The 25,455-nt window shown below is 38.3% G+C and overlaps 2 protein-coding genes across 5 annotated transcripts; both read left to right on the top strand.

Moving 5' to 3' along the window:
- Positions 1–1,256: 1,256 nt before the first annotated feature.
- Positions 1,257–11,986, top strand: LOC140542362 (long-chain-fatty-acid--CoA ligase ACSBG2-like). 2 transcript variants are annotated; one of them, XM_072665312.1, is made up of 15 exons: positions 1,257–1,469; positions 1,589–1,655; positions 1,780–2,087; positions 2,719–2,990; positions 3,414–3,502; positions 3,613–3,733; positions 3,950–4,030; positions 4,664–4,813; positions 5,059–5,226; positions 5,550–5,731; positions 6,325–6,558; positions 9,047–9,264; positions 10,038–10,177; positions 10,941–11,184; positions 11,533–11,986. In XM_072665312.1, exons 2-15 carry the CDS (start codon positions 1,636–1,638, stop codon positions 11,607–11,609), a joined length of 2,304 nt encoding a protein of 767 aa, XP_072521413.1. In that variant the 5' UTR covers positions 1,257–1,469; positions 1,589–1,635; the 3' UTR covers positions 11,610–11,986. The 2 variants fall into 2 exon arrangements, with proteins under 2 accessions (XP_072521413.1, XP_072521412.1); XM_072665311.1 differs by having other exon boundaries at positions 1,586–1,655.
- Positions 11,987–12,254: 268 nt separating this feature from the next.
- Positions 12,255–25,418, top strand: LOC140542363 (Na(+)/citrate cotransporter-like). Of its 3 annotated transcripts, none has more exons than XM_072665314.1 (12): positions 12,255–15,816; positions 18,407–18,535; positions 18,630–18,766; positions 19,338–19,522; positions 19,710–19,890; positions 20,171–20,293; positions 21,184–21,393; positions 22,001–22,107; positions 22,816–22,934; positions 23,267–23,428; positions 23,875–24,012; positions 24,668–25,418. In XM_072665314.1, exons 1-12 carry the CDS (start codon positions 15,712–15,714, stop codon positions 24,806–24,808), a joined length of 1,737 nt encoding a protein of 578 aa, XP_072521415.1. In that variant the 5' UTR covers positions 12,255–15,711; the 3' UTR covers positions 24,809–25,418. The 3 variants fall into 3 exon arrangements, with proteins under 3 accessions (XP_072521415.1, XP_072521416.1, XP_072521414.1); XM_072665315.1 differs by having other exon boundaries at positions 22,001–22,132; positions 22,820–22,934; XM_072665313.1 differs by having other exon boundaries at positions 19,695–19,890.
- The last annotated feature ends 37 nt before the right edge of the window (positions 25,419–25,455 follow it).

Below are 25,455 nucleotides of genomic sequence, written 5' to 3'. Positions count from 1 at the left end.
GGCTGAAAGTTGTTTTCATTGAATTTAACAGCTGTACTCGTGCATATATTAGCTATTTTTATTAGTTACTGTGTAGACTGAGCAGTGTGTGCTAGGTCAAAGAAAATCCCCCAGCCTACCCATCATATAAGGTGATGATAATTTCAGATCTGCCATATGTATGTGTAGCTAATTACTAGTATTTGTATTTGTCTAAACCAGTGCTCCTCGGTCTTAAGCCTAGCGTACCACTGTTCTGCATAGTTATTTATTACATGGCCAGTAATACAGTAATAAGGGAGCCATGTTAATAGGTGAAGAGTTGGATCAGGTGCATCAAGTGGGAACTGGCTCGCTTTCAGTGGTGGGTAACTGGCAATAATGCTGACACTGTTCCTGAATGCTGTCATGTTGGTGGTGTTTGAGGCCACATCAGATGTCTTCATCCTTTAGAAGCATATAGGCAATTTTTGCCTTCTTGGTTTTTAAGATTGGTCTGTTTCTGATTTCCATGGCTGAGCATTCACATAGCATCCCGAAACTGCACAGAAGAGCCTGGATCAGATTAGCTTTGTATTTCTTACAGAACTCTACCACTATGTGGTCCACAGCACTGATGTGGATGCTTTGTGAAGAACAGGACCCATATTCAGTTTTCACAGTTGTAGGATCAGATTCCTAGCCCAGACCAGCACACCTACTTTGCGAAGTTTATTAATGCAGGCCCTGGTGTGCAAATGTAGTTTATTGGCTGTACATGTATAAATGTACATGAATGAATGCATCTACTTGCAACTTTGACCTTCTTGCATGATGTACAAAGTGATTAGATCATTAATTCTGGGAAAAGAATTAGGATGACAATTACATTTCTGAAATTAAAGTTTACTTTGATCTCATGTGATGTGGTCTGAGGCTCGGTGGGTTTACCCGATTTTGCATAATTGTGGGCAAAGGTTCATTTGAGTACAGACCTAGATGTTGCCACACCAATGTTGTAATTACGACCTTTGTCCTTTTGCCCTCTTACATTGGTGATGTCGATGTAGGTTAGAAACCCACTACGCTGGGAATTGGTGACTAAACCACCAGTAAAGATAAAAAAGTGGGGAGAAAGTCTAAAGTCTGAAAGCATGTTTAAAGTATCGTCAAATTCCATGATTTCTAATAAATACATCACTTCTTAAATTGCATGCATTAGCTATAAGCTACCCTAGATGGCACCAGTGGTAAGGGATTGTGTGTACTCATGAAGCTGTAGAGGTAGTTAAGTAAGCGGAAATGGGTGAAATGGGACATAGTCTGACAGCTTTCTTCACTCTTCTAATGCTGACTTGTCATTGGTACACTTAACAGACTTTCAGCATGTTGCAAGATCATGGTCTCATATAAAGAGCACCAATGAGTGGGAAGTACTGTTATTGAGGGTATGTTAGAGATATAACTGGGTATTACTGGAGGCTCTGGATCTGGTCGGACAATTGTTTAAGGTTGATAACTGACAACATTTTATGTTAATTTGACATCAGTTCATGTTAATTGTATTTTTTTATCTAGTTTTTTTATATTATTTGTATTTTAATCAAAGACCCTTTATTTTTATAAGAAGGTGTCAGCGATTTTGGGAAACCCGACCATTTCAAAGGAATTCACGCAATGGAAAATAAAGTTGAGAGGTATGTAGACTTGCATGCAAACATAGCTACATAACAACAGTGGAGGAAATAACATGGATTGAATGTCACGTGCTTGTCTCCAAGTGGGCATTGGTGTAATGTTCTTTTGTTGCTCTCCTGCAAGTGTCCCAAAGGTCTCAGGCCCTATAAAAGAAACTGAGGCACTCCAGGGCTCCAAGGCACAACTTAACGGAAGCTGCCCGACTTCTTTAATTGGCCACGGTAGCATGAACCTCATGGACAGCAAGGTACAGGAGATTTCCTCTGCAGATGATTCTGGAATTGACAGTCCAGGCGTAGATTCTGATGGCAAGCTTTTGGAGGAGGTGAAAGCTTTGTCGCTTTCAGATTCCACTGTCGAACGCAAGGAGGCATCAGCTGAGAGCTTTGAGGATGCTTTGACTGCACGAAAAGGAGCCGGCGAGATCACAGGTAAGATGTTATATGTACTGTCTGATTATTTTTAATCTGGCCCGTCAGAAAAGGCTTCGGGTAAATGGTCATCTGAACAACTACCTTCTGCCAAATGTAGAACCAGATCTAAGTCAGGTATTCAAGGTATTTAAAGTGCTAGAGGGTGGAATGTGTTGTCATTTGACTTTCCAAAATTATTGAATTACAGACTACTGCACCTTTGTTCAATTGCACGTCTGTGTAGCCCCATCAGTATATTAAATTCAGATCCATAATTCAACAATTCTGTTTGTCTTAACTTTTTCCATGTTCTGGAAATTGCTTAGTAACCACAAGGGGAGTGTCTTTCCTCCACCCTAACTTTCAGATTGTCATCACCATCACACCTTTTTTTTCACAAACAGAAACCTGATTGGTGAGATTCAATAGCCTGCCAGTAACTTGAGATAGTTCTTCCATCTAGTTAGGGTTTGGATCTTCAGAGTTGTCAGGGCAGTGTGTGCATGTGTGTGGATAAAGGGATCTTCTGTCCTCTCAACTTGACGTTTACCCTGATTTTACTGCTTGTTTTTTTGTTTGTTTTTTAAACAAGCAACTGTACTCATCATGTCTCGTGTTTGTCCTCGATGCTGTCCTCCTGATCAACCAGAGGAAGAGTCTATCCCAATAACAGCTGAAGTGCACCTGGCTCCATCAGAGCAATACTGGAGCATTGCAAGGGACAAGGCAGTAAAGCTGAGGATGGCTGCATCCGGTCCAGGCTCCGAGCCTCCGCTCACCATCCATCAGATGTTTCAAGCCACAGTGAATAGGTTTGGCGATCGCCCAGCCCTCCGGTGGAAGAAAAACGGCGCTTGGGTCACACTGACCTACAAAGAATACCATCAGCATTGCCGAAGTGCCGCCAAGAGCTTTCTCAAGGTACCTGGAAAGACATAAACCACATATTTGGTTGGAAACTAGCATGCTTGTAATTGTGGAATTATTAATTTATAGGCTGAGATGATTATAGGCAAAGGTTATGGGTGGTTCATCGCAAACATTGCTGTATAGATTATAGGCAAAGATGATTGTTAAATGGTAGAGTGAGCATCACACTGAACACTTTCTATGATAATGATAATTTTTTTATTTCTTAATTAGTTCTTCCTGTTTTGTCTATATTTCAAGGCTACTTTAGTGTACTTACAAACGTAATGAGACATATGAGGTTATAGAATAGTGTGCAACACCTTACCATAGATAAATATCTACCTGTATACATATAACAATGTATAAATAACCATATCATATTTATATGGCCATTCTCTGAAGATGAATAAAATGTACGTTTGTCCTTTGTAGTTGGGGTTGGAGCGTTTCCATGGCGTTGGTATTCTGGGCTTCAATTCTCCAGAGTGGTTCATCGCAAACATTGCTTGTATTATGGCTGGGTACTGTATTTTATACAGACACTCTTATCTGTAGCCAAGTTTTAGAAAATATGAGGAACCTTTATGCAGCACCTAAAACATGCAAGATCTGATCACTGTTTGTTCTTCAGAGGCCTCACCACTGGAATCTACACAACCAACTCTCCAGAAGCCTGCCAGTATGTAGCCAATAACTGTGAAGCCAATGTCATTGTTGTCGAAAACAGCAAACAGCTCGCGAAAATCCTTCAGGTAGAGAACAGATGCATGAATGACAGTTTATAAGACCAGTTGCTGGGGCCCATTTCTAAAAGAGTCAAATATAAGCATTATGTAACACAGTGGAGCATTTTTTCCTTTAAACATTATACTTCTCAATGAATATCATTTAAGACTTTTTTTTTTTAATTCTTAAACAATACAACACCTATGAAAGAAAAAAGTTAATTTGCTTATTTCTTTTTTTAGGTTAAAGACCAGCTTCCACATTTGAAGGCTATTGTTCAATATAAGGGGGAACTGGAGAGAAAGATGGCAAATGTGTATACGGTAAGACTTTCATTTAATTACATGGTCAGTTTCACCAAAAAGAAGTCTCGTTTGCACGTGTTTACAAATGTAACTATGCCGATAAGCATGGTGGTCTCGAAAAGAGGTGTGTTCATGTAAATTCCTGGCGTATTGCAATCTTGTCAACAGAAAACACAGGTGCTCCACTGACTGAAAACAACCTAGGCAGACGTCAGCAGTCAGATGTTCATTGCTATCTTGGCAGTGAATTGTTAACACAGGCGCGTGCCCAACGCACGTTCACCCCCCTTTTGCGCCACTAAAATAGCGATCCGCCAAAGTAAGGCCGAACCTGGCTCTTAAAGGGAATGGCGAGTGACACACTAATTAATACACGCTTTTTGTGTGTTTCAAGCCATGCAAGGCATACTTTTCCTGTTGTTACCATAGCAAAGACACACTGATATGCCTTTAATCAAGCTACGTTTTCATTTTTACCAGCATTTGTCAAATATGTAGACTCAGTTGGTTGTTGCAACAAAAAATGACAGAACACACTCTACAATTTCAAGCAATCAAGGACGTGATTAAAAATGAGTGCTTAATGTCTCCCCATAACATTAATGTCTCCCCATATCTAAAGATATTTTTAAATATGACTTGCTCTTTCAGTGGGCTGAGTTTATGAAGTTTGGTGAGGAGGTTGCAGATGCCCAGCTGGACGAAGTGATGAACAGCCAAAAGGCCAACGAGTGCTGCTCACTTATCTACACCTCAGGAACCACAGGAAACCCCAAAGGGGTTATGCTTAGTCATGACAATGTGAGTTTTGCTGTAACCCCAAAATGAAAAGGGGTTTTCATAGAGGTTATAACACTGGTGTATTGACCACTGACTATTAGACTAGTTCAAATAGAGTGACATAACTAAATCTGTGTATTCAGTGACTTGCTCTTTCTATTTGGGTCCCAAAAAGCTTTATGAAACCTAACCTTAGCTAGATTGTTAAAAATAGTATTGCAAAGTTAATCGATAGAGATTTCACCTTTTGGCCTTCCTCTGTCCAGATCACATGGATCTCGAACGCAGCTGGCTTGGTGGCTGGTGTCAGCATGGGGGAAGAGTGTCTTGTGAGCTACCTCCCCCTTAGCCATGTTGCAGCCCAGGTCAATGACCTGTGGATCTGTATGAAGTTTGCTGGTACCACCTACTTTGCCGAACCAGACGCATTAAAGGTTAGCACTGTTATCATTTGTTATCACTGTCTTTTTCTTCTCGACTGTGTGAATGCTGACAAAAATGGTTCTTTAGATTGATGCTATAGAGGAACGACATTTATTTTCTTAAAGAACCTACATGTAACTGTCCAAGCCAAAAACTATTTAGAACCTTTAGCATTAGAACCAATTGTCCAATGCTTTATATTTACATTAAACACTTGTTATGGTTTTGGGCACTTACCAGTCAGTAGTCCTAATTTGCATTATATGTGAATCCTTACATTCCTTGCATGAATGTAAATGACTTAATATCAAACTTGGATGCTGTGTTCCTGTAGGGTTCTTTGGCTAACACGCTGAGAGAAGTGCGGCCTACGTCCTTTCTGGGAGTTCCACGTGTTTGGGAAAAGATGCAGGAAGCCATGCAAGCCATTGGTGCAAAGTCTTCCGTCATGAAGAAAAGAATAGCTGATTGGGCAAAGGGTATCGGACTTCAGGCCAATTACAACATCATGAATGGGTAAATTGGGGTCAATTACTGTTATTTAAAAATGTAATTTAGGAATGATTATGTCCAGGCACCTAATGATTTGATCCGGCTTTGATTAAAATCTAAAACAATTTTTATGCAATATGCAATTATTTATTATTTATTTCTCTCTTTGCATATGTTTTTCCTCATATTTGTTTATATTTACAAGTAGTGTTACATGAATATGCATGTGGCCTATGCACAGAAAGTTATGTCTGTTTATATCTTATATCTTCAACTTTCACTGTCACTTTACTTCAACATTTTTTAACTGTCTTGTCTTTTTTGTTCTTTACACCATATTGTACACTATAGTTGAACCGATCATGAGTTTTATTGGGCAACACACAAAACACATTTTAATTAGCCTCTCTGTGGGCTAAAATAACATAATACACACTAAAACATTTCCAGTTTTTGCATTTAGATTTCTTAAATGAAACATAAAATGAATGTGAAATTAAAAAGTAAAAGACAACAGTTCTGCCCATATCAAAATAATAAATTGACTGCTTGCTGATTCTGATTCTGATTTTGGCCAATTCTTATGGTGGCTAAATGTTCTTTTGTTTATTCCCCAGTGATTTCTCTGTGCCCTGGGGATTCATGCTGGCCAATAATCTGGTCTTTAAGAGAGTGCGTGCTGCCCTTGGGCTGGACCGCTGTAAAATCTGTTTTACGGGAGCTGCACCCATCACCAAGGAGACCTTGGAATACTTCATGAGCCTCAATATTCAATTGCACGAGCTGTACGGCATGAGCGAGAGCACAGGCCCGCACACTTTATCCTGGATCAACAATGTCCGTATTATGAGGTTAGTCACTACAGTCATTTTCTGCAGCTGCTGTGCATATTATATTTACAAAATTGGTAGTCATTATCTTTGAACTACTTTTTAATACAGTGCCCTCCATAATTATTGGCACCCCTGGTTAAGATGTGTTCTTTAGCTTTTAATAAATTGAGTTTTTTTCTAAATAATATAGGACCACGATGGAAAAAAGAGTAAAATCCAACCTTTAACTCAAGTGAATTTATTTAGTAGGAAAAAAATCCCACATTAAGAAATAATTGTTTAACATCAAATCATGTGTGTCACAATTATTGGCACCCCTGATGTTAATACTTTGTACAACCCCCTTTTGCCAACAAAACAGCACCTAATCTTCTCTTATAATGTTTCACAAGATGGGAGAATACAGATAGAGGGATCTTTGACCATTCCTCTTTTCACAATCTCTCTAAATCATCCAGCAACCTGGGTCCTCTCCTCTGCACTCTCCTCTTTAGCTCACCTCACAGGTTTTCAATGGGGTTGAGGTCTGGGGACTGAGATGGCCATGGGAGGAGCTTGATTCTGTGTGTGGTGAACTAGTTCTGTGTAGATTTGGCCATATGTTTTGGGTCATTATCTTGCTGAAAGACCCAGTGACTACCCATCTTCAGCTTTTGGGCAGAAGCCACCAGATTTTGTTTTAAAATGTCCTGGTATTTCAAAGCATTCATGATGCCATGCACCCTAACAAGGTTCCCAGGGCCTTTGGAAGAGAAACAGGCCCACAGCATCACTGATCCTCCCCCATATTTCACAGTGGGCATGAGGTGCTTTTCTGCATACTCAGCTCTTGTGTTACGCCAGACCCACTTAGAGCATTTGTTGCCAAAAAGCTCTATCTTAGTTTCATCTGACCAAAGCACACAGTCCCAGTTGAAGTTCCAGTACTGCTTAGCAAACTCCAAACGTTTGTGTTTATGATTGTGAGTGAGAAAAGGTTTTTTCCGTGCATGCCTCCCAAACAGCTTGTTGGCATGCAGATAGCGCCTGATGGTTGTTTTGGAGACTTTGTGACCCCAAGAAGCTACCATTTGTTGCAATTCTGTAACAGTGAGCTTTGGAGACCTTTTTATTTCTCTTATCATCCTCCTCACTGTGCGTGGTGGCAAAATAAACTTGCGTCCTCGTCCAGGCTTGTTTACCACTGTTCCAGTTGTTTTAAACTTCTTAATAATTCCTCTGACAGCTGATATGGACAGGTGTAGGTGAGTGGCTATTTTCTTGTAGCTATTGCCTGACTTGTGGAGGTCAACACACATCTGCCTTACTTGAATGGTATGTTCCTTTGTCTTTCCCATGTTGAAGAGAAATGGCCTCTGTGTCACGTCATATTTATACCCCCAGGGTAACAGGAAGTTGTGAATTACTAATTAAATGTTCCTACATACTCTGATCAACTTCGTAAACTACTGTAGAATTGACAGAAATACTTTAATTATGTTTATTTCCTAAGAAATATTAGGGGTGCCAATAATTGTGGAACAGGTGATTTTATGAAGAATAATTATTTCTTAGTCAGGGATTTTTTTTCCCCTTAAAATTCACTTGAGTTAAAGGTTGGATTTTACTCTTTTTTCCATCGTGGTCCTATATTATTTAGAAAAAAACTCAATTTATTAGAAGCTAAAGAACACATCTTAATCAGGGGTGCCAATAATTATGGAGGGCACTGTACATATGTTTGGTTTAAGATTTCTCCTCAATGCCCACAGCAGCAGGCATTTCATGAATTTATTCGAATTTACCACCAGCAGCAGAATGTATATAATTAATGAACATATGAAAGCATTGATTAGCCACAGCATGTAATAACTACAAACTGAATGATGACAACAAATAATACTGGACCTCCTTAAGGAGAGGAATGGAAATGGTTAAAGTACACCAATCTGCCATAACATTACATTGCCCATGACCCTGTCAGCACATCACATTTTAAGAACTGACTGTTCACTTTTGCTGCCTAATATATCCCAACCATTGACAGGTGCCAATGTAGGTGAAGATAATCAATGTTTTTCACTTCACTTTTGCCTGTCAGTTCTGCTAAACCTGTCAAATAAAGTAACCTAAATTAATTAAGTATAAACATATATTCAAAGATAATAACAAATATTTAAGAATATAAAAAGTAACATAGCAATAAACAGTTTCCACAATTTTGGGTATTTAATTGTTCAATTATTATTATCATTAACATTATTTCCAATTATTTTCTTCTGTTGATGTTAAAAGGGAATTAAAAAGCAAAAAATATTGTGCAGCAACTCTGTGTGTCGAACCTTCCCATATACGAAGGTTCTTTGAACTCAAAATGCTATTCAGTCACACATCTTAACAAGAGATTTGTCCTAACAAGCAGAGAATATGACTTTTCAGCATTGTACATGAGAGCTAGACTGAAAATGCTCAGACTTACCCTCAACAAATTAATATGTTCAGCATGTGTAATCATGTATTCCCACAGCTGTGGAAAAGTAGTACAGGGCTGTAAAACCAAGCTGGACAAGCCAGATGCGGACGGCAATGGGGAAGTGTGCTTCTGGGGCCGGCACGTCTTCATGGGCTACCTCAACATGCCTGAAAAAACAGAGGAGGCATTGGACCAGGAAGGCTGGTTGCACTCTGGAGATCTGGGCAAGCTTGACACAAATGACTTCCTGTTCATCACAGGCAGAATAAAAGGTAGGAGTGGCCATTTTGTAGGTTTTTCTCTGAGGCAGTAAAAAGGTCATTTTAACATTCGAAAAGAAATGACTAGAAAGACTAGGATGGACAGATCAAATTGTTGTGCTAGAATAGAATCTAGTACTTTACAGTAAAGTTTTTATTAGTCATAGTTTAGAAGGCTTGAGAGTTTTAAGATTAAATTTAAGTAAGTACACTATATGGACAAAATTATTGGGACACCTACAGGAGCTTTTATGACATCCTATTCTAAATCCATAGGCATTAATACTTTAATGCACTGCTGTAATTGTTGTGACCTCGTTCTGTAACTCTACATGTTCTGACAAAACTGAGTTGCTGTGGTTCCTAGATACTAACTGATTTGTTTTAACAGTGACATCCTATTACAGCACCACACTGGAATTCAGTGAGCTGAGAACCACCAAATCTTTTATTAATGTGTGTAAAGGCAGACTGCATGGCTAGATGCTTAATTTTATACACCCGTGGCAATGGGATTAAATTAACCACCTGAATTTAGTGATGTAGAGATGCCTTAATACTTTTGGCCATAATGTGTATATATCTTGATTTATTAATATATTGAAAACCGGCTTTACAGGCTGTAGTTTGTCATAAAAAGGTTTTTACTGCATGCTGTTTCCATTTAACACATGGATGTTCTTATAACTGCTGACAGTAATGTGCAGACAATAGTTTATGACATTAGTTTAAAACGAGTCTAATAAGAAAAACACAAGACTGAAAATGCTGTATGTGTTTTGCAGAGCTGATCATCACTGCTGGAGGAGAGAATGTCCCACCGGTCCCAATTGAGGACGCACTCAAGGAGGAAGTTTCCATCATTAGCAATGCTATGTTGGTGGGAGATAAAAAGAAATTCCTGGCCATGCTTCTCACTTTAAAAGTAAGGCAGCTCACACAAATGTTAGGGTTTTTCCAATACTTCACTACTTCATCCAAAATTGCTAACTGCAGGATGGTCATAGTGATAAGTAGGAATATATCAGCATGATAAATCATATATTTTTAGTTTTACTAAAAACTACTTCTAGTTTTACGTTCATAAATGTAATTTTAATAGCAAAAGGCCATTTGTTGAATTTGAAAGGGAGAGGGAACGTTTAAATTGAATGAAATCAGACCCCCTTAAAACAAAAAGCTGTTACAACTGTTAAAGCATCTGTATTTTGTTGTAAATTGCATCCACCTAGCAAACCTATATTTTTAATTACATATAACATTTACATAAAACACTTATATTGTTTGTGTACACTGTTTCAGTGTACATGTATGTCTGACACTGTCTATGTTTTTCAATAAACTAAAACAAATACCAGAATAACTGCAGGATAGTGGGTAATGATTAGCATGTGTTTTGGCTACATGGCATCTTTTGGTAGTTTTTATTCATTAATAGCTGTATTAACATATTTGGATGACATATTTATATAAGTGCAGCATAATCTACAACAGTATCATTGACTAGATTCACATAGTCAGCCAAGTTGAGAACATTTTGGAATTAGACTGTACATTTTTCATCAGTTATCAAATCAGGCATCTTTGCTTTTAACAACTGACAAAAAACTTAATTCAAGTACAAACACATTTTGTAGTTGAGCTGCTTGTGTTTTCCATTATAATGGCAAACCCCCTGCTTTTTTTAGTGTAAGGCCGATGAAAACGGCGAGCCCATGGATGAGCTAAGCCCACTGGCTGTGGAGTTCTGCCGACAGCGAGGAGTCACCGCCACCAAAGTTTCTGAGATTATCAACAACAAAGAGCCAGGCATTTACAAAGCCATTCAGGAGGGCGTGAACCACATTAATGAAAAAGCCACATCCAATGCTCAGAAGGTTCAGAAGTGGGCCATTCTTTTACGAGACTTCTCTATATCTGGAGGGGAGCTTGGTAAGTCTCTTCTTTATGTTTTCTAATGAGATATCTGCATGACTGAGCTTGTGAGTATTAAATAACAAGTATTTCTTAACAGTTACTTTCAACTTAGGTTGCAGCATGTGTCTGCAGTTTTTTTTTCTACGTACTACAGGCCTTTATAACAAGGTCTAATCTTTATGTGAACATTGTACAACCCCAGATGCCCCCATTGTTGTCTGAAGAGGGTGTTTTCGAACTGTACAGGCAGTTCAGGAGTGGGACAGGCACATAAAGGGATATAAAACACTTAGGAACAACAGGAAAATGCATGATTTATGTAATTAAACTCTCTAACTGATTTCTGTTTTTGAATTTTGACAGGACCTACTATGAAACTCAAGAGGCCTGTTGTCGCTAAAATGTACAAAGATGAAATCGACAAGTTTTATGCATCATAATCTTGGACTTGAACTCAATGACATGTTAATCTAGACCAAAACACCCCTGTCCATTTACCTTTATATTGCTTAGAAATGTATCAGGTTTCCCTCACTCCACCTTACACACAGCTACCAGAAACATGTCTCTGACACTGTGTGTACATAGCACTTTCGGCTGATGACTGCACTTTTTGTACATAATGGGCTCAAATTATAGATAAAACTAGCACCCACAACTTTGTACATCTGTGATAACACTATTGTATCTGATGTATATTTTTTTTGCTAATTTAACTACTGGGTGTTTCTCTATGTCTGTCACTCTATGTCAATCTACCTATTTGGTAAATTGTTATGCTATCAATAAAACTGTAGGTCTAGTTTACCCAAAAAAACTGAATAGTAATCTGTAAAATGTTATTAAGCATTATGCTTAAATAAAGTGTACTATTTTGCTCTAACCAAGTTATATCCTGAATATATCCTTTTTATTTTTTACATTTTCCTTTATTCATCACTAAATGAACAGAAACCAATATTAATAAATGAATGCTAACAGATGCAGATAAAGGAATAGTTTGCATGTTAACTGCAACACAGATTGGATTTGTATGGCCTCTTCAACTTCAGTAACCCTAGACTGTACTTTCTGGATTAAAGATTACATAAAGAAACTAGATTATATGGCCATCTTACACTTTAATTGTTTGTATTTAGCTGCTAAACCAGTTTCAGATGGATTGTTAATTAATAATAGGGCTTCTCCTTTATTCTTTCTTTATTCACAAATTAACATAGAGTGATCTGGCTTGGGTTTCACATTTCACATTCTCATTCAGAAAATCTATTTGTCTCATATTACAACAGTTGAGTATACAATAGGTATGTGCCTGTATTACCATTTATACTCGTACAGAAGTGTTCAGTCCACACCGCCAGACACCAGCAGTAGGCCAAGGCGGTGTAGTAAGAAAGCAGTTGGGAGCAGCTCTGAACTCAATTTCCCAGAAGCCCCGGCGCTAATTACAGCTAATCAGGCACACCTGCTGGTCTCTGCATAAAAGCTCTCCCAACCCATGGCTCAGTGCTGCACCTTTGTAGAGGGGCAGACGGTAAAACGGTAAAGAGAAAACTAGAAGAAAAAGCGACAAGACAAGTGAAAAGACAAGTGAAAAGACAAGAAAGAAAAGACAAAAAAAAAACTAAGAACAAGGAAAAAAAAACAAGACAGAGAGACAAGACAACTGAATTCTTCATTTAGAATTCAAAAGTGTGTTTAAAGTGTGAGCTGAGGTTCAGCTAACAGCCTTTAAGTTTAGTCATTTCTGTGAACAAACATTTCAGTTCCTTATTCTCAAGGCTGAGGGTGTTTTTTCTTTCTTTTTTTTCTTTTTTTTTTTTTTTTTTTTGGTGAAAAAAAAATACCCTGTTGGATATTTGTCTCCCTTTGTTTGAGAACACCATTTAGTGTGTCGCCTTTGTTGGCTGTTTCTGCCCTTTTTTTTTGCCCCACCACTTCTTGGAGTGCCTTTTTTTTTTCACTTTTTTCACACCTCCCCTGCAGTGCGGTGGGATCAGTGGGTTGCTCAAGCAGTCCAAGCACAACACACCCGATAATCCTTGTTCACCTTTCTGATTATCCATTTTTTAGTTTATTTTTTTCTCTCCATGTTAAAAATAAATAAACCATGATCTCTACTCTTGGCCCCCCCCCCCCCTCCCTTCCTGTAACAACAGTTCAATGAAATTCTCCTCTTTACAAACACAGTGGTCTGCCTGTAAAACTCTCTTCCATTTAGAAAGCATAAGATTAAATGTCCTCCTCTGCTTGAAACCACAGCAGCTTCCACCTTTGAACTTGGAAAACAAAGATAATGAATAGTGTAAAGGTAACACCAGAGTATAAAAGTGTAGAGACTTTATCAGTTTATTACTCAGTCCCAGTGAAATGTGAGGGCTTGGCTGAAGTTGGAACTTCTTGTGTAAAACTACTAGCATGAGAATAACTGTCACTTTTTTTAAACAAACCTGGGAATTGTGTGAGCACATCTCCCAGCATTTCTGAGGCAATACAGCTACAGTTTTGAAAGAGAAACTTGGCTCATCAATCATCTTTCTCAATAGTCTGGTAATGGCTCTTCTGATTAGCAAATGCTCTCTTCCACTTATGAACAAATGCCCTCTGACCATAATTTGCAGGACTAAAGGTCGCAGAGTTTTGTAACTTGACTTGTCCTTGTAGCTGTTTCTAAAATATGCATTTTTAAAAAAATACATGTTTATTTCAAATAGCTGATGTGGCTGCAGATTTACGATAAAGACAAAGTTGTGGGAGCACACACATGAGCGGAGTTGTTAGCTAAGCCATACTTGTCCTTCTTAGCACTGGAGGCTAACATTTAGTTTACAACAAGGCTTAAATATCTATAAACCACAACACAAACACTAGACTGTCTTACTGGTACTCCACTGACGCACGTAATGAATAAAGACCCACATTATGAGCAACTAAATTCAAGCAATCAGTGTTCAAGTGACAGAAAACTGAATGTAAACTGTGGTAAATTCCCCTTAGCACCTTTCAAAATATTTGAACCTGGAATCAAATCCTGTCCACTGTGATGAAAGCAATGTTCTTACCCACAACACTAGGCCAACCACTAGTAGCATCAGTTCTAGTCACTGATGATCAGAAAGCGATTTGCATTTTTAATGTGTAGTTTGAAATGGTCAAAAAACTTAAACTGCCAAATTCTTAGGCTACTTTCAATGTTTTAATGTAATACTAACCTTTTAATTAAATGGTATCTGTCTGTGCAGTGTGTAGTTGTTTGTGTTGTTGTAGTAACTGCAGTTTCAACCTTTTTATAATCCCAATTCAATTCAAATTCAATATAATACATCGATCAATGCATTTCTATCCATCTATCGATACATTAGTAATTTCTACTTGCAAGTTACATTTTTGTGTCTTCCTGAATAACATATTAGTAAAAATGGGTGCTGTGAAGTACTGCATGCAGAAATGAACAATTCACACTCTAGATTTGACAGAAATGCAGGAACGTCTCACACCGTTTGCACAAAAAAAAAAAAAAAAAAAAATAGTGTTTTGACCATAGAGAAATTTCCTCCAGAAAATAAACCTGCTGTGAAAAAGTATTACTTACTATTTAATAACTATAGTAGTAATATTTTGTGAGCTTGTTGAAGTAAAATTGGTGTGATTTTCATGATTTTTCTTTTCTATGGAAATCCATGACAGGACCTGTCAGGCCCTGGCTGAGGTAACATGGAAAAATTCGAAAAACTTTATGGAATTCAGTATGTCCAGATGCGTCAGATCTTCTTTTGCTGATAGTTGTTTAGATATGCTCTATGATTGAGAATGAAAACTGGGTCAATCAACCCGATCACCCCTGATTAAGACCAATATGAATGTTGCTTTGACTTAATACAGTCACAAATGACCTGTGAAGAACCCTCTGACAGATTTATGCCATCTTGTGAAAAGTATTACAACATACAATTCCTCTCTAAAACGTGCAGTGTTAAAATATGGAAACATGAAAGTGGTTGGAAGACAAAATGATGCGGTTGTGTTATTCAACAAGGGAGGAAATGATGTGCTGCTGCCCCCTATTGGTCTTCAGTACAACTTGCACGGATTAGAAGATGTATCTCTATCACAGCTATTGTCTGAACAGATTGGCCTCATGAGCACAAAATATAAGTGCAGACTTTCTTCAGCTTCAGATATTGAGCAATGGAGCTTTTATTTTTCTCTAGTGGTCAAGGACAAACAGTTCAATTCTCTTGGCTTTCCTTAGTGTCTACACCCCCCTTTCTCAAGCACTTCAATCTGAAGGCCTTCAGTGTCCTGCATGTTATGCTAGTTTTGACCGAACCTAGTTATCAGAATAACACCTTCAGTCTGTTACTTTTTCTTATCTGTAGCCTTGTAAACATCTGAGGTTAATATTTACTTTTGACTGTATGTTATATACCCATACTTTATCTTTGTCATCATGATCACACCATAAACCAGCTGGTTTGATTAAAAGATTGTCCTGTGAAGTTTTTCTCCTTCTCTTGTCCTGCTACTTCCTACAGTTGGATTATGGCAAATTCTGTTGTGAGACGTATAGGGGATTACAAAAACTTTCTGATTGCCTTCCTGGTGCCTCTGCTGTTCCTGCCTCTACCAATTATTGTCAACACTTCGGTAAGAATATGGGTGTGCATGTGTACAAACCTTCAGCTCTGGAGTGCATACGGGTGATGCATGTGTATCTACAGGCTCTATTCCAGGCACGCTAACTGAATTTTGACACACACCCTCACAACATCAGTTTAGAAAAAATGTGTTATGCTGGAGGACGTCTCTGTAATTTCTGCATGTATTTAACTTGTCTTAGTCTTGTTTGCATTTAGAAATGATGGGTAGATATCAGACAAATGTCTCAGAATCCACTACACAAACTGCCTGACTGTTCACAGCCCAACATACAGAATTGAAGGCAAAGATTACACTGTTCTCTTAAATGGGAATTCCACTGTTTATTTATTTATTTTTTAAATTATTATTTTTTTTAGGCATTTTTCCCTGGGCAGTAGAGACAGTAACTCAAACAAAAGCAGGATTTTTTTCCAAATACCCTTTATTTTATGTAAAGAAACAATGAATGTGCAAGTGTCCCAATACTTTTGTCAATTTAGCTTTTAGTGGGTGGAATTCAGACTCCTTTTCAAATGTTCAAATATATCACCATTACTGTGGGTTTCTCTAGAACAGAGCATTTCCCATCAAACCTTCCTGTATGACTGTTTAACAACCTTGCTGATTTGATTATGCAGCAGATTTGAGAATTTAAACCTCACTTAAAAATTTCAGAGCAATCTCTGCAACTCAATATGCAACTTTCCTTAACACTTACTATATCAGTTATTAGTGTTGATAACATTGTAGCTTACTGAATGTCAGAACTCATGGCTACAGGTTCTTTTACTGTACTAAGATCATGTCTTAATGCCCAAAAGCTTGTAGACTCCTCATCCAAAAATCTCCTCTGAAAGAAATGGTATCATAGAGAACCTGTCCCCCTTTTGCTATAAAAACAGTATCTGCTCTTTTGGGAAGGCTTTACACTAGATAGTGAGGGTCTGATTGCATTAAGCCTTGGGAACATTTGGGAGATCTGGTACTGATGTTGGATGATGACTTTAGGCTTGTGTGCAGCTTCTCCAGAACACCCCATTCTACTGGCCATGCTTTTCTGTGTAGATTACACAAACTGAGTGCTGTAGCTGAATTCACTAGAATACTTTCTTTTGGACATTTAGGATCAGTTTCCCAGACCCAGATTAAACATAAGTCTAGTCTAATTTTCAAGTGTTATTCATCACTTGCACTGCAGTTGAATCCAATACTAGGCTTAATCAATGACTGTGAGTATGTGATACTGAATTAGCATTCCATGATAAAACATGTTGTTGTAATTACCTACATTAATGCAGAATGTATACAGGTAAGCTGCCAAATAAAATATCTGGTGAACTGGTGGCTCTGATAGTTTGAACTAGCTGCTCACTGCTGTTGATTCTGTTCCGAGTACCTAAAGCAAACCTGAAGGTTTACATTGTTCTGATACTTGAAAAAAAACGTAATCCAGCCCGACAAAGAGACAAAAGTAAAATAACGAGTGTAGTAGTTAAGGGATGCTTTTTAAAATTGCTAAATATAAAAATTAGCAATGGTTCAAACACTGTAGAGTCAAATGTTTTTGGACACTTGCTCATCCAATGTTTCTCCAAATTGAAACCTTGCTATGAGATGTGATTGCATCTTTTTAGCAAGTTACCTTGGACTTCATGTCTCGTGCTGCTGGCAGATTGCTTTACCTGGAGGCCTTATCAGACAATCATGTTTTTTTAGGAACCAGTTTGAGTTTGTTTTTACTTTCACCAGCATTTGTACAACTGTCTTGGTTGAACTCTGACCTAGTTTGCTAAACTTTGTTGTAATAATAGAGCACACAATTCTTTCCATAATGTATTAGTCAGTACAATTCATTTCGGCGTCAATAATGTTGGGAAGAGAAGGGATCAGTGCTCTAAAAGTAGGTTGATTCAAAATAGGCCTGATTAAATGATGCAGATTAATGCAGATATTTGAACCACAATACAACTATATTGTGTTTTATTAAAGTATATGTGAAAGCAACATTTATCTTCCACTTACAATATCATTCGTAGGGCTGATTTCTCAGAGGGTGGATTGGCCATTACCATTTAATCCGATATTAGGCCCTGTGTGGGTCTAGGGATGAGATATGGTCTCTAAACTTCAGGGCTGTCAAAGCATTGACCCTATCATTGAGATCACAGGTTTAATACCCAGTGATGCCACTGTCATCTGTGGCTTACAGGCTCAGATAGCATAATTGGGCTCTATCCTTTCTGGATGTGTAGGATGGTCTTCTGTCTCCCCCTCAACATACAGGGTGATGCCAGTCAGTGTATGGTGTCTGTTAGCTGATGTAACAGAATTGGCAGTTAGTGTTCTCCTCCAAGTGTGTTTAGCTGTACAGTGACGTTGTACTAGGGTTAGAAAAGATGCAATAGAGCCTTCCCCCTTCCAGCACTGTTAGCAATGTGTAATTGCTAACAGTGAATTAGCAATGTGTAATTGCTAACAGGAATTCTATTCATCCACCTCTGATTAAATGTATCTTCCTCTGAATGTCTTTATATGCACTGCCGTTGTATCTGTGTGTGCATCTCTGCATTCTAACTCTGAACACTTCGATTTGCAGGAGGCCAGATGTGGCTATGTAGTCCTCGTGATGGGTTTATACTGGTGTACAGAGTGTATACCGCTGGCGGCAACTGGTCTTCTCCCTGTTATCTTATTCCCCATTATGGGGATCATGAAGTCTGAACAGGTACGAGTGCGGAGCCCTTTACGCGACACATCCAGCTTTTGCAAACCTAGTTCTCTGTCTGAATAAGTGACCCAGTTTATCTGGTTCCTCACAGGTGTGTTTACAATATCTTGGCGATGCTAACATCATGGGTGCTGGTGGCCTGATGGTGGCCATAGCTGTGGAGTATTGGAACCTCCACAAGCGCTTTGCCCTGGGCATGCTTATGCTGGTAGGGGCGAGGCCAGCACTGTAAGAGCCTTTTCTGCATGATCGAACACATTGAACAAATTTTTTAAAATCTTTGAATTAAAAAATATATTGCATTTAGCTGGTTAAGCAATTAAGCAGTCTAAGAGGGAAGCAGCTCTGTGTGTGTGTGTGTGAGTGTGTGTGAGAGAGATTAAAGGAAGGGGTAAGAGAATGAGGGTTAGTTAGAACATTTATTTCATATTTTAACATAAATAAAGTGTAATCTATTTAGCAGTAGCTCTGCTAATACTTCACTAGGCTCAAAAGAGTGTTCTACAGGAGGAAGTTGGGGCCAAACTTGGTAAGATGATTAGTTTGCGTAAAAAAAAAAGGCTTGTAGATGAATTGAGTGTGAAAACGTGTTCACGTTATTTTATATATACATCTCATCATTAAAGTGTGGTACTCATCCTTAAAAGAGATAAGAGGCAGTGGGGCTACACAAAAAAATCTGCTAAAGCTGCTTAGAGGCAAAAACACTAGACACATTAGTATGAAGTGTCTCTCACCCTGTGTTTCTCTCCCTCTCTCTCTCTTACCATCTGTTCCTCTATCACACACATGTTTTCAGGCTAATGATGGGGTTCATGGCCATTACAGCCTTTATTTCCATGTGGATCACTAACGTGGCCTCCACAGCTATGATGCTGCCCATTGTCCACTCTGTGCTGAAGCACCTCAAAGAAGCTGAGGCTCAGGAGCATGAGTTGCAGAGGAGCAGAGCCAGACAGACCATTCACAGCACTGATGATACTGGTATGTGAACAGAGGGACAGAATATGGTTTAAAAAGATTTTTAATGCTATTATACAACTCGAGAAGGATGTGGGTCTTTTAAAACCGTCATCTGTGCAGTACACTTTCCAGAGAGTGTCATGAGCAATGCTATCATTCTCATGTTTATTAGAGAGTCACTAACCAGTCGCAGCTCTTTCCCCTGTAGTGAACAAACTGAACTCTGAAGATCTCCTCAGTGATGAGCAAAGGAGGGTGATGCATGAGGAGAAGTATTCGAAACTTACTAAAGGAATGAGCCTGAGTGTGTGTTACGCTGCCAGCATCGGAGGCACATCCACCCTGAACGCTTCCATCCCAAACCTCATCCTCAAAGGCCAGATTGACAAGTAATAGCCACTTTACCAACCATTCCAGTGAGGGTATACTATGTATGTGATTCATACATGAACAGTCAGTCATTTCCACAGTATAATTTTGTCTTTCACTGTACTTTTGGTATGTTGAACTGTGTTAAACATAGTTCAGTCATGTGAAAATGGTTAATCAACTGCTTTAAGTGACTATTGACTATTGATAAATCTGAAACCCATCATGATAATAAACATATGATATTCGATGTGCTGTCTAAAGAAGCATGTCCCACACTGTTTGTGTATTTCAATATAGACTGTTTCCTGAGAACAAAGACGTGATCAACTATACCAGCTGGTTTCTATTCTCCTTCCCCAACATGGTGCTGATGCTGGTCACCTCCTGGTTATGGTTGCAGTTTTTGTACTTGGGGTTCAAGTAAGTTAAAATACAGTATATTCTGGACACCGTGCACACCATGCTAAAATGGTAAAAATGAAGCAGCCATGACCATCAGACCAAAATGAATAAACTGAAAAGTATAGCATTTAAAAATCTAGTTTTGTTTTTTGGGGATTTTTTGTATCACATGATTGGCCCATATTGCAATTAAACCTAATTCATTTTAATGTGTAACTGAACTGTAATAGAACTTTAACTGTGAGTTTGTAGTGGTAGTGCCTCAATGCTAATGTGCAACTAGTGCTTTCTAAAAGTCACAACTTAGGTTTATGGCAAGACACTTCAGGGAAACCTGATTATCATAATGAACCCTTGCTTTGAAAACGAATTTATATATGAATAAGATGATCTGATTAATCATGCATACATTTGCATATTAAATACTTATCCGTATCCGTTGTTCTCACTGGATTATTTTATTTTTTTTGGTTTGTTTTTTATTCTGATTTTCACCTTTTAAAATCCAATTCCCACCCAGTAGCTAATACTCAAACTGCATTTCTAAATCACCAGACATACTGTACAAACTCAGTTTCACTCATTTTATCCATGTTAATAAATAGCACTGTCATATAGCTTTTGGAAACTTTACTTGTAAAAAAGCTTTTGTTGGGCTACATTTTAACTATATTAACCCTGTCAGTGCAAACACATGCTATCTGACGACAGTTGGTTAAGGGCTATTTTATTATTATTATTATTATTATTATTATTATTATTTTTGCTAAGCAATGCATTTTACAATATGCTATTATGTAGAACACAATATTCTCTGGGTAAATACTGTTTTTCACACCAGCGGCCCTAAATAAAATAAATGAACTCTTTTTTTTTTTTTTTCTTTTTTTTTTTTCTTTACTCTCCAGTGTGAAAAACACATTTGGCTGCAGAAAGACCAGCAGAAGTGAGCAGCAGGTGTATCAGACGATGAAGAGTGAGTACAGGAAGCTGTGCAGGATGAGCTTTGCTGAATGTGCTGTGTTGGTGCTCTTTTTGCTGCTTGTGCTGCTGTGGTTTACACGAGAACCTGGATTCTCCACGGGCTGGGCCTCACTGCTCTTCAATCAAGAGAGAAAGTGAGCATACACACCACAAACACAAGACACACACATACGTTCGACCATAGTTCCAGAAAGACAGAAAGCTGTAAGACTTGGTACACTACCAAAAAAGGTTGGAGTAAATTGTAGCATTTGCATGTGTTCTGAATGTGTAGTTCCACACTACTATATAAAACCAGTTAAAGACACATGTATAAAATAGGCATAATCATATTCTGGTTCTCCTTAACATCATTGTTTCCTATTATCAATCCACCAAAGTGCCTATGGGCCCCCACATCATGAGACTGGTTGAGATAAGAACTCCATAAATATCTCTGGTTCTATGTAAAGTCACACTGTTTTTTTGTATGAGACCCATAATATATGAGGTTTATATGAGGTCATATAAAATATGAGATTTATTTCAGTTTATTGTTGTGCCATGTGGTTAGAAGATGCATACTGTATGACTGAGATGCAATAAATGTCATTTAGTCTTTGAACTAAACTCTGTACTATACAACTCTCCAATTCTACATTGCTATGGCAGCTAGCATTATTATATAACTAGTGGTGTATCTGTCATCAGCTTCCTTATTTTAGGTTTTGTTAGTTATCCGTCCTTTGTTATATGTTTCAGGTTTGTGACCGATGCTACAGTCTCCATATTTATCTGCCTCTTGTTCTTCATCATCCCCTCCAAACTTGAGTTCTCATGCTGGAATACTGGTTCTTTAGACATTACTGGTACTGAAACTTGCTTATTGTCTCTGTCAGGCATTCCTTTAACTAAGTAATCAAACTCAACCAAACTCTTGACCAAAGTCTGGTAATTTAAACCCCATTAGTCTGTGTTTTCATTGATTATCTCAATATGAGAAGTATAGTCATATACAAAGGTTTGTGAAGCTCTGGTCAAAATACTTGTTTTGTTTATTTTTTAAGTGATAAGTACAAATTCTTATCAATTATTTACATTTTAATGCACAATTATAGTGCGTTTAAAAACATGTAGCATGTACAAAGTGTGAAAATCCCTCCCTAACAGTGAGCAAAGCTGTTGTTGCAGGAAAAGCCTGATTCTACCCAGCACTAATCTGTAGAGAATGATGTATTAATGGTGAATTAATGTAAATGGCACAGTCTATGGAAGTGTCATTTGTACTCCAAATAACATATGTGTTCTAATTTCTAAATTGTGTTCTAAATTTGCAATAATGTGCATTTATAAGGTTGTTTTCTGTATAGGACTTTATTACGTTTATTACGTTTTTCCATGTTGGAAATCAATAAAAGGTTGTATGAACACTTTTGCATTTAAGTGCACTTCTGTGCTTTTTGGCTCTGTGGGCATCCCTGAACACTAGTGCTAGCAGTGAATGTACCCTTAAAGTAGCTGAATCCACAAAATAAAAACAGTGCATGATAAGAAGTGTTTGCTCTTCTTAATGGCAGGAAGGAGGAAATGGAAGGCTCCTCCAACCTTACTGCAGTGGGAGCTGGTGCAGAAGAAGATGCCCTGGAATATCATGCTGCTGCTAGGAGGGTCCTTTGCGCTTGCTAGAGGCTGTGAGGTACATCGACCTCATCACTACCAACCTAAAAACACATTACCTGCCAACCTTAAGATCATGACAGTCCACAGCCTTTGACGAACATCATAAGTATGACAGTCTGTCTGGTTTACCTGTCTATTCAGTCAACTGAGGAATCTCTCTGTGTGAGCAATCTGGCAGCACAGTCATCAATAATTCACAGAGCAGATGTTATGACTGTGATAAATGGAGCAGTAGACAGAATTACATGAGGGGCACTGCTAAAGTCATAAAAACACCAGGGTATCACATGTTAACACTTAAACGATGAACTGAGACTTTTTGTGTCTGTCTTTCTGTTTTGTGTCTAGGTATCCAAACTGTCATTGATGTTTGCACAAACTCTTGAGCCTCTGAAGAACATCCCCCCAGTTGCTCTCTCTTTCTTACTCTGCTTTATAATGGCTATGCTCACGGAGCTCTGCCACAATGCAGTAATCAGCACTATGTTGCTGCCTGTTTTGGCATCCATGGTGAGATCAAGCACACACCCAAGTACACGTGCAAAAGAAAGACTGGCAGATTTATGTATACAGTGTGTTTAAAGGACTGGTATCATGGGAAATTAGATTTTTGTTTGGTGTATGTAAATATTGGTGGATTCAATACAGTTTGTAAATGGAAAGTAAGCTGCAAGACTGTGCATTTAAAATTAGCCATACATATGATGTAATAATCATTACCACATTTACATATAACAAGCCATTCAATCAACAACAGCCAATAAAGTTTAGCCTGCCCCTTCACATTGAAGTGATGTTACTGTACACAGTTTGTAGCAGAAAAGGAATAAACTTGGTGATCTTCCAGACTGAACGAAACCCTGGCAAACAAAAAATATCCACATCTGAAAGGACTGTATGATCATATATGGCCTCTTTAGTATTTCTGACATCATCTTCTCATGTTGCATTACCAGGCCACTGCTGTTGAGCTTCACCCACTGTACATTATGCTCCCTCCCACTATCTCTGCCTCCTTTGCCTTCATGCTACCAGTGGCCACACCCCCCAATGCCATCACATTCTCCTATGCCAAACTCAAGATCATGGACATGGTGAGCCTCACTGTTTCTCTCTCAGGCTTATATTGAGTGTGTTTTCTTACAGTGTTGGGCAGCAAAATTGATCAAATGCATGAAATGGTTTTTATTTCAACACAATCTGAAACCCGACGACAGCAAATGACTATCCAGCTCATAAGGGATGTCGTCTTAACTTTAGAGATTTGTTTTCGAAAAATTATAGTGTTTTTATTTGTTTTTTTATATGTTTTTTTCATAACTTTCAATGTTTTATTTTACAATAAAATATATTGTTTGTATATCCAGTGAGTTAAAATCAGGCTATATAATACTAGTGATTATTGCAAAGGATTAAAATAATCACTTAAATACAGTAAAGAATTACTTCTTTGTCACTTACCACCCCTGCCTAAAGTAGGTACAGGTAAAGGGAGGGAAAACATCCCAAACATCATAAAATATACAGATAACAATACAAACTTGCTCCTGTAAGTGTTTACTATAACAGCATGGGGACATTGTTAAACATTTTGAGGACTTCATACCATCTGTGGGATCATACAAAATACACTAATATTGTCACATTAGACCAACATCCGTATCACCCAGCACTACTTTCTTCCAGTCAGTTCTATGGACTGTATGACATGGACAACATGGCTGTAACTTTGTAACTTTCCACCTACAGGTAAAGCCTGGCTTAATGCTGAATTTGCTGGGGATCCTCTGTGTTAACTTTGCTGTTCACACTTGGGGCACTGCTCTGTTCCAACTGAATGAGGTTCCCTCATGGGCCAATGTCACTACCATCCCTACAACTGCTCCCTGAGTGCAGGAGAAGAGGGAAAAGAAGTCCAGATAGACAGCACAGATGAACAAAGCTGGAGACTGAAAGTGGAACGGATTTAACAAGAAAACAACACACAATTGTCCCATTCTAGAAGCTGCAGCCAGCCTTTGGACTGTGTTATTTACACTTAGGTGTGACATTGTGACTGCTCAGATTTGCTGTCTCTCATTAGACACTCATTCAGCCATGATGCAAAAGCTGAAAACTGCTGAAGTATTCTTTAATTAAACCAACTTGGTTTGGACTGTTGTGTATGCAGCACGTTTTTCAGCCCTGCATAAATCCTGCACAATTATAAGTGTATGTATTGTGTAATATAATTCTTTGCACATCTGCATGAATTAATTGTATTCATATATTGTTGTAGCAGTACAAGTCAAATAAGTTGTAATGCAAATGCATTCACCTCTTGATAAAAGGTATGGCCATCACTGAGAGTAACCTTTTGTGCATAAAGCCATCAGACTTAAATGGGCACTCACATTAATTGCTTGGCAACTGTACTCACTTTTAATGTTTTGTCCTTGGCTGTTGTGTAATGTTTATGATGTCTGTGCTCAGTGTGAATTGCCCCTCAGGGATTAATAAAGTGGATTCAAATCAATTCATAGCAAGTTTTTATTTTT

This window comes from Salminus brasiliensis, chromosome 20 (assembly GCF_030463535.1).
Source record: "Salminus brasiliensis chromosome 20, fSalBra1.hap2, whole genome shotgun sequence".
Classification (NCBI taxonomy): domain Eukaryota; kingdom Metazoa; phylum Chordata; class Actinopteri; order Characiformes; family Bryconidae; genus Salminus; species Salminus brasiliensis.
The sequence above is the reverse complement of the archived record's forward strand: the minus strand, read 5'-3'. Positions and strand labels throughout refer to the sequence as shown.